Source organism: Poecilia latipinna, unplaced genomic scaffold, assembly GCF_001443285.1.
Source record: "Poecilia latipinna isolate Pla-1442-1.1 unplaced genomic scaffold, P_latipinna-1.0 Scaffold152, whole genome shotgun sequence".
Classification (NCBI taxonomy): Eukaryota; Metazoa; Chordata; class Actinopteri; order Cyprinodontiformes; family Poeciliidae; genus Poecilia; species Poecilia latipinna.
Genome location: NW_015112768.1, coordinates 227,639 through 238,969, shown reverse-complemented (window position 1 = coordinate 238,969; position 11,331 = coordinate 227,639). Strand labels below are relative to the sequence as shown.

Below are 11,331 nucleotides of genomic sequence, written 5' to 3'. Positions count from 1 at the left end.
GGCTATCTGTTTAGCTGTTATGTCCCTAAGGGGGAAAGCCTCTGGATAGCGAGTGCTATAATCGCATAAATCCACAAAAACGCTCAAGCTACTAAATATACATCAGGTGGTCTGTCTTTCCTGTCAGAGTGAGTAGCTTGACATATTAGGCGACAGCAGTCTGATGATAATGGAAATGCAGAGGGACGAGCTGTTACTCACTTCTGTGCGGCTGGAAAACTGGGATTTATTAGCTGTGTCAGATGGGAAATATCACCCGCTTAAAATAGAAGAGGATGCGTGTCTAAAAACGCCCAGAACAAAGTAGTGTTTTTACTGAAAAGTGGAAAATCTCAGCTGACTTTGTAGCTAACTTCTCAGCTCATCCAAAAGTCTCCCTTGGATGAGTTCCTCATCCTGACTTTAGGGCATTTAGCATCTCAGTTCAGCTGCTTGTATCCAGAATCTCCTTCTCTTGGTGAGGTTACATATCTTAACGGTTGAGGGTTGCAGCCTAGACTGTCTCTCCTATTTACACGTCTGACCGTAAAAGTAAAATCACATCATTAAAATAATGTTGACAAAGGCAATATTATTATATTTAACATGTACTGGGTCTTTTTTATAAACAAGCTCTATGCTACCAAATGTGAATAGGTCTTTGCTTTACGTTTTCAGACAGGTGTCTGTGATTTTTGCGTATTTTTCAGTGGCTTGTGCATCCAGTCAAACACCCAATGAGGCGAGTTAACAGAGCGGAGCAGGACAATGTGTTGGCCTCTTTGACTTTTACGAGAATCCTCTGTGGTGTGAATTACACTCGCAAGTGTCTGCTGCACAAGAAGCTGCCATCGCTGCCGAGATTCGCACACACGCGCACAGTCGCTCACACAAACAGAAACGCAGCATAAACACGCGGCTGACTCTGACGCATGCGTCTGCAGAAATATGTGTCACATTTTGTGGCCAGACAGCAAGCTTCTGCTTGAGATTCTGTGCCTGTTTGAAGTCTGCCTGAACTGACCCCTGGTGACGTCTCCTCCTTTTGTTATGCGAGCGTGCCAACTTGACTATAAATAGGCATGAAGAAGCATGTGGTGTTGGCTGTGAAGCTTTGCTTTGCTTTGCTTTACTTTGAAAAAGAAAAGCAACGGCTCATTTTCATGCTTGAAAAGCAGGAACCAGCAGATTAAAAAGACCTGAGTTCAATTGTAAGTTGCTGGGTTTAACGTTTATTCTGACGTTTTCGAGTCAGAATATATAACGTTGCCACGTCTGATGTCGTGCGGCTAAGTTGCAACTGTGAAAACAGGAAGGTGTGGAATAGTTTGTCTGGCAACTGGGACGCCAACAGGTGTCCAAATTTATTCTCCTCAAGTTTGTTTTGGCAGATTACCATTCAGAATCACCCCATAAATAAACAGGTATATTTAAGGTATGAGTTTATACTTTTTGCCTTTCATAGCTATCGCTACTCCTTGATCTTTTTCACATTTTGTCAACAACAACTTCACACACAGATGAACTCTGTTCACCAACTGGATGATTTCAGAAGGTATTTGGTCACATCTGATTTTTCTCAGTGGTGTTAGACTAAAGAGAGCTTTTTAAAATATGCCTGCTACACTTCAAAGTTTACAAACTTTATTTGTCAAAAAAACAAAAAACAATGATTATTTTCCTCCTTTTTCATACATTGTTTAAGTCTTGCATAAAATTTCAATTAAGTAAATTGAAACTAGTGGTTATAATTAAATTTTGACTAGAATCAGACACAAACATAAAGCTTAAAATGGGCTGATATGGCTTAGAATGAGCCCACATTTGACTGACAAAATCCACATCTTTTAGTTTTATTTTGCAGATTTCTTTTTACACATCAAACCATTCCAGAAATACGAATCAGTTCAAACAGAAAGCTGAGCCTGATTTATTTGCATCAAACATGAAACTGTTGGCAAACATATGTCCATATGTATTTTTGTGACTCTTGTCACTTATAATACTTTCTTTATAAGAGTGAACTTAAAATGTATCTAAGCTTAAAATAAACTCTATGGCAGGGCAAATGAGAAGCTCTTTTCTTTTTTAGCACCCTCGTTTATTCATTCAGTGAGGTTATAATGTTACTATTAAACCCTGGTGGTAGTCTATGTGATGATGGACATCTTGGGAGTGAAGGGCTAATTGTCCAGCCACACTGACGTCTGACCTTTAATTAGTCTTGATAAGATACGGGACTTTTTATGGAAAAGTAACTGATGCCTCTAAATCAAAAACCAGTCCCCGCATGTTAGGCTATTTAAATTCTTTTCATATTTACGGTTTTCCTGTCCTCCGCCTCCATTTTTAGCGTATGTCCTGCAAGTCAAAGTTGAGATGGAACTGGAGATCCAGCAGTGTGAGAAGACGAAGGCTGTGAGGGAAGAGCAGCTGGAGCGTCTCACTCAGATCTGTCAGGAGCAGGCTGTAAGTCCATGTCCAGAAAACAAAACCCTCAGAGGCAGTTATTTTGACACTTGTGCACAAATGTAGAGGTCTGCATGTACATATGATCTCAGAAACTGTCTTTGAGGTTGATTCTGCTTTACTTTCTGCAATATTTTGCCCACCACCAGAGGGCAGCAGTAACTCACAATTAAGTTGAGGCTGGTGGTAGATTTCATCTCCGTCTCTCAGAGCTGAAACCAAACAGATAAGCTGTGCTGGTAAATAAAGACAATCACAAATGTCATTTAAAAGCTTGTGTGCATTCCAAAGAGCAATGTAATTTTGCACATATTTGGGTTTTTGATCGGACTTTAACAAAAGGCTGATGTCATATTGCTGATGTCATTTCTAGCGATCTAAATCTGTCTGTATGGTTAAGTATTTTCATTCTCAGTAAGCTTTTTTCCTCGTCTTCTCTCTTTCCTCCCTTACTTTTTATCTCTTTGTTTTCTTTTTCTTAATGTTTTCTATTCCTGTCAGCTCCCTCATGATTCTCCGTTTGTTCAAAAATGCTCCAAATCTTATTCTAAACCTTCCTCTTTCTCACTTTATAGTCATCCTTGCACATCTTGTATCAATTCCAGTTTGAGATCCGACAGCTGCGGGCACATCTGGCTCAGCAGGACCTGGACCTCACAGCAGAGCGCGAAGCAGCTATGCAGATCCACCACGCGTGGGGCAAACAGGGCAGGAGCTTCCAGGTCGTGGAAGGCTTGACCCCTTCCGATGACGAGGGCGGGCAGAGAAACCCCAGGGAGCCACACACTAATACAGGTTCGACTCTGGAAGCTACGCATGTAAGGTCTGAGTCAAAGGTGAACGTACCTTTTACAAAAATATGTGTTTTTTCCCCATAATTATTAAAACTGTCTCTTTGTTGTAACAGTATGGCATGAAACAGATAATCTGTGAAAAAAAAAAAAACAAAGCTCTTCTTCCTCCTCCCAGTGCTGCTATTTCAGACTACAAAAATGCACAATTCCCACTAAAAACAACTAATCAGAGCGAAGAAGAGGGTCTCAGTGATGTTAATCACACTCACAGCCTCTGCTGCGCTACATCTACTTCACAACCCCATGAATGCTCAAGCTAGTTAGCATGGTCACTGGTGACAACAGATAAACATTTTTTTCTTTACTGGTAAGTTGTTTCCCAGCCATTAGCACATTTAGCAGCACGTTAACAAGCTTAATTAACAGCACTAAGACCCTCCTCCTGGCTATGATTGGTTGTTTTTGGCCAAAAGTGGTGCATGTTTTCAGACAGCAATAGCAGCTGGGAGAAGGCAGTGGGAGTTCGATTTTTTTTCACAGATTATTTGTCTCATTTTACATTGTCGTGATATGGTGACAGTTTTAACAAATATGTAAAAACAACATATTTTTTTATAAAAGTTTTATGCATCATTGAAACCAGACTGGGAAGATCTTACACCAATTTCAACACATACCAAACCAGGTACAGTTTTTGCTTATGAGAAAATAAAGACAGACCCATCAGACAGCTGCAGCATAAAGTACGTACATAAATATGTGAAACAAAAAGGCTGTAATGAGGTAACATCGGGTGAACGGGGTGCCTGAGTTGTGTACAGTTAATCTGGAGCAGTAGCCCTGGAGCAGCTTGGAGGCCAAACTCTTAGCCCCTTCATGCTTACACACAACCGCCATCAGACTGCAGGCACTCTGGGATTAATGTGAGGGCAAAAAAGCTTTTAGGATCCAGAGAATACTTGTGGAAAAAAACAAGCATGCTCTCCAACATTGTTGTCACACTGCCGGGGCTTAGTCACGCCCTAACCATCTGTCTCACTGACCCATTATGACCGGCCGAGCCAAGCCGAGCCGAGCCAGGACACATCGCTCGGGCCAGTTCAGGTACAGAGTGCTCTGCGCATTGGGCCTTGTTTTTTAGCAAGTGGGCTCCCGTCAGCAGCAGCACCCCCCACCTGCAAACCACGACAGGCGCTGAAGGAGGCTCCACGGTGACCACAATTTTACCCCGAGGGCATAGTGGGAAATCTGGCTGAGAGAAACAAGCGAGGCTTTTTGCAGAAACATGGTCACTGGGACAAACACTGAGGTCACGGAGGCTAAAGTCAAGTCAGATGAACTCAAATCCAGTTAAATTCATTTGTATTCCTCAACAGCTCAGCCTGTTTGACCTGCAGGGCGGCACCAAAATACCAGGGAATCTCACCAAATCAGCGGCTCCCACAGGGGAAAACCATGTTGATTTCGACACAGTTTAGTAACAAATTTCCTTTTGTGGTAATGGTCATTGTTACATCATGACCGCACTGTTTAACATCTCACTGGAATAAGAAATGCCCTTGAGACATGAAATAACAACAGTCAGTGGCTCGTTAAATTAGGATATGTGAACTAATTACGTTAATTTAATTTGTAGTTTCCCACAGGTGCACTCCTTAGCAAAGGGAGACAACTGCACACAAAAACACCTCAATTAATCAGAATATCATCAATGGGAAATTTACAGAAATTAAACTGATATAGTCTACTCTGCACACATATTTCAAGACTTTATCTCTGATAACTTTGACTCTGTCAGATTGGATTTACTATGCACTTATGTATTTCAACTAGATCTGGTTTGCTTGGTCATTTTTGCCTCAGTAGTTGTAGCTGTTTAAATAAAGAGAGTTAAACAGAAGCTGAATTGAATCAATTATTTTCTCCAAAAACAAGCACGCCAAAGGAGTTTGAGGAAGATTCACCAGGTGCGAACTGCAGACGACGACTGATAAAAATGAAATTGAACAGAAAAAAAGTGCTTAGAAATTAATTTACTTTGGGGTTTGCAGAAAAAAACCACAGAAAACAATCACTCTGTGTGCACTTAATCTTCACGAGTTACACTTTTGGAATTTGATTTCTGAAATAAGCGGAGCTCTTAATGATATTATTTTTTTTAGAGGGATGTGCTTGGATCTGTATGACAAAGCCCTACAAAATACACAATAATACAACTATTGGTGTTTTAAACAAGCTTACATATAAACTTCTATGGACTAATAAAAGGTGTCCCTTTTCTGGCTGCAGCATCTGTCCCTTTTCTTTACCTTTACAGAACAATTGCCTTAACATTGAAATTCACTGTTTAGACTTAAACTCAGCAGACCTGGCACTGCCAGTTCTCTGGTGCCACCATCGTATGACAGCCTGGTAAGCTGAGTGTCACAGACAGAAGAGGAAAACCTTTTTATGTATGTCGGATAGCTCATTCTTTTTTCTCTCTCTCTATCTCTCATGCTTTATTAATTGCAGAGTGATTGTCTCAGTCTTGTTTTAGTGACTGCAATGCTTCCTCTCCAGGGGTGGCTCAGGGATTAATATTTTAGACAGAAAAATAAATGAAACTATCCATCAGAGTCTGCTGCATGTCCCGGGGGACAGCGGCTAGCACTCAGGGTACTCTGGCTTCGCACTCAGCCAGCGGACAGTGAGCTCAAGACCAATCAAGCGAGCAGAAGAGCACAGCGGATGGCAGCCGTTTGCCATGCATGCAGAGGCCAGCTAGGCTGGAGGGATCAGCGCTTGAACAAAGAGCTTCTGGTCTCCCAGCCCCTACCCCACCCCAACGTGTCCCAGTTTATTCATGGCGCACTAAGGTGCAGCTAATGTACCTAGCAGCAGCATGTGCATGATCCTGACCGCCTGTCTATAAAGCATCTGTGGCCTGGGGCACAATCCTGCCTGTCAATATTGTGTTGTAAACATAAGATATAAACGCCACTTGCACTTGTTTGTGCTGTGATTACTGAAATAGACCCGGCGCGTTGACGGAAAACTGTGAAAATGATCAAAAACCTAAATGTTTAATGCTTTGCATAAGTTTGTAATGTTACACCAAGATTACAGTTCACTGTGCGCCACAGAGATACTAACAGTTTTTAGAACTACCGTGCATAAAACTACATCTGGTAAGTGCTGGGAATGTGTGAGTGAAAATATCTTTAAGTCATATTTTACTCCCATTGAGTGGTTGTGTTATTCTGGTCCAGTAGGAAGCTGTGAAGGAGGGAAGAACGAATCAATGCCGCTATAAGATCGTAATAAAGTCATTTGTTTCTCAATGTCCATTTCTTTAACTCAGATGCAGTGGTGCGCGATGACATGAACAACTACATTAGCCAATACTACAGCGAGGCCAGCAGCGGTAAGTGACTATTACAGAAGACATATATTAGTTCTCATGCAGCACCCTGTCTTCTCTTCAAAATGTTTAGTGAAAATCTCAGTTTGCGTTTTATGTGTTTGAACAGTTCTGCATCTCTCTCAGACATTGTAAAGCACTGTGTGGATTTAGATCTGTGAAAGGTGCTACATTAATGAAGTTTGCTAAATAAAATATGTTTTACTGCTTTGCAGATGAAAGACAAAAAAAAGAGAGAAGCAAAGTTCAGGGTTTCAATTCAGTTCAGTTTATTTATACAGCGCTAATTCACAACAACGTCGTCTCAAGGCACTTTACAAAAAACATCTTTTCAATTCAATCACATATACATTCCAATTGGTCCGATTTATCAGGTTAGTACAGTGTGCTCAATTAGTTATTCAAAATGGGTTAAAAAGTTTCCATCTAAGGAAATCCAGCAGATTGTGATGCACTTTATAAAGTTTTAAAATGAACTGGTTCAATTATTTTTAAATATAATAATTTCTTCATCTTTTTTTTTTTTTTTTTCTCTAAATCCTTATGAAGATGCTGGAGCGTCCGGCGCAGGGGCCCGGGTCATCACCACGGCAGCCATTGACGTCCACCTTCCTAACAGCACCAACTCCATTCAGTCCAATCCGAAGCTCGCCATGCAGCGGGTCGGCAGCGCTGTGAGCGACGCTTCCACCAGCATATCACAGTCCAGCGGCAGCCTGACGGTCCGGCCTCCCAGCCTGAGCAGCCACACCCCGGGTTCGTCGCTGACAGACTGCAGCAGCAGCGCGGCGCCGGACGCCGGCCTGAGCTCGCATCGATGCTGCCCCGCTTCCTTCTCAGGCCAGGACCCCTGCAGGGACCCCAGCGCCGTGGTGCAGGAGCTGCTCTCCTCCCTCTCAGAAGACTCTTGCCTCGCTCAGAAGGGCCTGGCGGTGGACCCCATCAACCTTAAGCTTCCCAGCCCCACCGGCTCGGAAAACGGCAGCCCCGAGCTGGACAACAGAGTAAACCTGTTCAACCGCAGGAACCAGGAGGAGAGGCGAGGCCGGGGCAGAGGGTGCGTCCTGCTGCAGACCAAGCCACTGATCCACCTGCAGGGCAGCACCACTGAGCCGTCCCTGGAGGAGAAGTACAGACTGCTGGGCCCGGCCGACTCACCTCTGGGGCACATGCCGGACACTTAAGCTACATTTACACAGAAAACAGAAGCTTTTCGTTTACTTTTTACTGCCATCCTGTTTGGCACACATCTAACCTTTTCTGACAGGTCGATCCTCTTGAGGAGCCGCATAAGAGTCAAAAAATGGGTTTTATCTTTTGCTTGTTAAAGCCAAGCCTATTCAAACTAAGCTTGAGTTGCGGCTTCCAGCTAACTCTGATGTTCCTTCAAAATAAAAAAAAACAAAAAACAAAATGAGAGTTTTCCGTCAAGGCCCTTTATAAGTCTACTCAGTCTCATCAGTTTCCTTTTAAAGATTTTTGAATTAAAAAAAAATAAATAAATGTACCCAGGTATAGCACAACAGAGCCTAAAATATCCTGGTCACAGGGAATCTAATGTGTTCTTGGACACATTCGTTATCAGGAATTCTCACTTTGCAGAGGTCAGAAATGCACTGAACTTCACAAGAATTAAAACCAGCAAAGGGTCACTCAAGCCTATACTGAACGAACAAAAAAAACAAAACAAAACAAAAAAACATTTCAAGCAGTTGAACAAATGTTTTCTATTTTTTCTTTTACTTTTTTTTTGCCTTCTTTTGTTTGTACTATTAATTGTAAATGTTGCTCAAGCTGTTGTCTGTTCAAACAGTTACAGGGTATGCAAGACAGGATGGATTTTCAAACAGCCAATTGTTTTTGCCTTTGACTTTTTGCTTTCCATTTGTTTGATTTTTGAACCGATGGACCAGGAATGAAAGCTGTCTCGTTGGCATTTTTTGTCTTCGCAGAAATCTTAGCGAGGGGGGGGGGACGAAACTAAAAGTCACCTGAACGGTCTCTTCACGCGAAACTAGACCAGAGTGCTTGTAGCATGAACCTTTAAACGAGACGTGCCAGAAATGGCGATCAAATTCTTTGCACTTTAACGTTTACTGACACTTTTGTAACCTTGATACAAACAAAGTTGTTGCCAATTGCAGGTGTTGTTCTTTGAAGGAAAACAGCAACAAAAATAAAAGTTCTTATTTCCTTATCTGCTCTTAGATCTGTCTGACTCCTGGAAATCCACAGACACTCAACACTGCACGCACCCCACACACACACACACACACACACACAGCCTCTCAGCATCATCTTCTTTATAGCATGCGGTTCTAAAATTGCTAAATTATTTAACGTTATTAACATTAGACCTGTCACAACAGCGCCTAATTGGTGAAGCCAATGGGACAGAGCCGTGACAAGAATCATCTTCTCCTTAATTATCGTCTCATATCATTAATTCAGAAGATAAACTGCTGTACCGTTTTGCTTCTTGTCACATGTTTACAAGTATCCAGAGATTTTTTTTTAAATTCTTAATATCTACAGATATATTTTAATAAACGTTCAAAATTTTCTTTACTGTTCATTTCCAGGATTATGACTTACAGCTAATGAAAACCCCAAACTCAATTTCTCATAAAAATGGTCCAATAAAAATTCTTTTAAATGCAGAAATAAAGACTGAGATAGCTTCATTAATTCCAGTGGACAGATGTTTCAGGAGTGGCTTAAACAAAAGGAATATGATGTAGCTCATGTCCTCGCTGGTTTTTGAAGTAGACTGAATTTTTCCTTCCACTCAATTTTCCATTAACACTCTGACACACAGGACTCTGTTACCAGCCAGACTGCCTGCTAAACAACTGTCACATCAGCAGTCTTCCCCCATGATTGCATAAACATCCAAAGCATGTTGTGTTTTAGAATAAAAATGTTTTTCAATTGGTTTTAAGCTTTTAACGTCGGTGGCCTTACATTACTGATATAAGGAAGTATAGAAAGCTGCCATTATATTTTAAATTTGGTTAAAATTCTGGATTGGCATGTCAAAAAAAAAAAAATAAGGGTTGAATTTTGGTTTTTGTTTGTTTATATTTTATAACAACTGACATAAAATTTTGTCCAGGGTTTGTGCAAACCATTTGATAAGATTGTGCATCAATTTGGCTTACAGACACAACAAGCCACATGGGCTGTCATGGCGTCAGTAAATAAATAATGATCTGCTTGGCTTTTGATCCACACAAAGGAATCCTGTTGAACATGGGTGCCAAACTCTGGTTCGCGCTCTGCCTCTCGCAGCTGCCATTGCATTAATGCCTGAAGTGAAAGTGGGCTGTCTCTGAACTAAATCATCCGGCCGTCTAAGAAAGGAGGTAAATCAGATGGTTTCGCCCTGAGCCACACAGACAGGACGTTATTTGCCACAAATATTACAGAAGGGTGCTAATGCTGCACTGCTTCCACACTAAAAAAAAAACATATATATACACACAACTTTAGCAAATGCCTTTACTTCCAGTTTACCCATTTGATTTATATTGACAGTAGATTATCTGGCAGTTGGATCCAAGTGTTCGGTTTTGACAGAAAAGGACACCCACACAAACCTTTAGGAGAAACTCCGAGGAGTAAATTGCTTTTGGGACCTCTCCAGTAAAATTAGAGCTGCAGTGCCTGTCACTCTCACTGGAAGAAAGTGAATTAAGATTGACCATTAGATTCTTAATAATTCAAATGTTTTAATAATGGCTCAGAGGGAGCCACTTTGATGGCATTAACATTACATGATCACTGTTTTAATTTTGATTAGTTGAGGGACACCAATGACCTGCAAGATTAGGTTTTTATTCACTAACTTGAGTCCAAGCCCAAGTACAAATAATTAAAAGCTTATTGTTACAGGGTCTTAATAAATGAGTTCCCAAAATCTGAAGAGAAGTCAGCACATACAAAATAATTTTGTTCTTAAGTGGTGAGTTACCTTCTTAAATCACAAATTTATTAATACTTTTAGATTGCAGAAGCTTTTTGTCTGATCAGAGCACTGTGTGTCTTGTTTTTGGTTCGATGGTTATGAGATCCACACATGTAAAGATAAACAGTTTTCATTCTAAATTTCACAAATACAGATGTTAGAAAACCGTTAGAAATAAATGTTTTGGCAGAACGATATAAGAGTTTCGGATTCATGTCAGAGATGCCACTGGTCTTGTTCATATGTGTAATTTTAAATGTCAGTAGAGATTTTAAGCACAGCGTATTGGCACCAAACAGCAGGGTGTGCCGTACATAAGGAAAGTCTATTTGAGAACAAACAGATGTGGGGTGTACGACTGCATCTCTGCTTCATTCTGACAGATTCAGAACACATCTCACGCAAGACACCCCTCCAACGGGCTCCGAAAAATACAGATGAATTATACATGACGTTTTAAAAAGCTTCTCAGGTTCTCTTTTTGAAACATTCTTCTTAAGTGGAAAAAAGTCGCTCTAGAGACTGTTGTCATAGCTACAGAGGACTTTCTTCTTTTTTTTTTCGCATTTCTTTAAAACTGTTTTTCATCTGTGTCCCCTCAGACCTGTCTTCTCTTCATGAGTAGAAGTGGGTCAGCTTAAAAAAAAAAATGAAATAAAAGAGACCTAGAAACACAGAGTGACCAAACTAAATCACTTCAATCCTCTGGGAGGACATTA

At 41.1% G+C, this 11,331-nt stretch overlaps 1 protein-coding gene across 4 annotated transcripts in view; it reads left to right on the top strand.

Annotated features, from left to right (window-relative positions):
* The window catches only part of LOC106945594 (transmembrane protein C15orf27-like), a 52,070-nt gene extending 43,228 nt beyond the window's left edge, over window positions 1-8,842 (top strand). For all 4 annotated transcript variants that reach the window (XM_015029381.1, XM_015029379.1, XM_015029380.1 and 1 more), the window contains 4 exons: window positions 2,333-2,448; window positions 3,054-3,243; window positions 6,586-6,648; window positions 7,195-8,842. In XM_015029381.1, the coding sequence (XP_014884867.1) occupies window positions 2,333-2,448; window positions 3,054-3,243; window positions 6,586-6,648; window positions 7,195-7,829 (1,004 nt within the window). In that variant the 3' untranslated portion in view covers window positions 7,830-8,842. The remainder of the gene's footprint in view (window positions 1-2,332; window positions 2,449-3,053; window positions 3,244-6,585; window positions 6,649-7,194) is intronic.
* The last annotated feature ends 2,489 nt before the right edge of the window (window positions 8,843-11,331 follow it).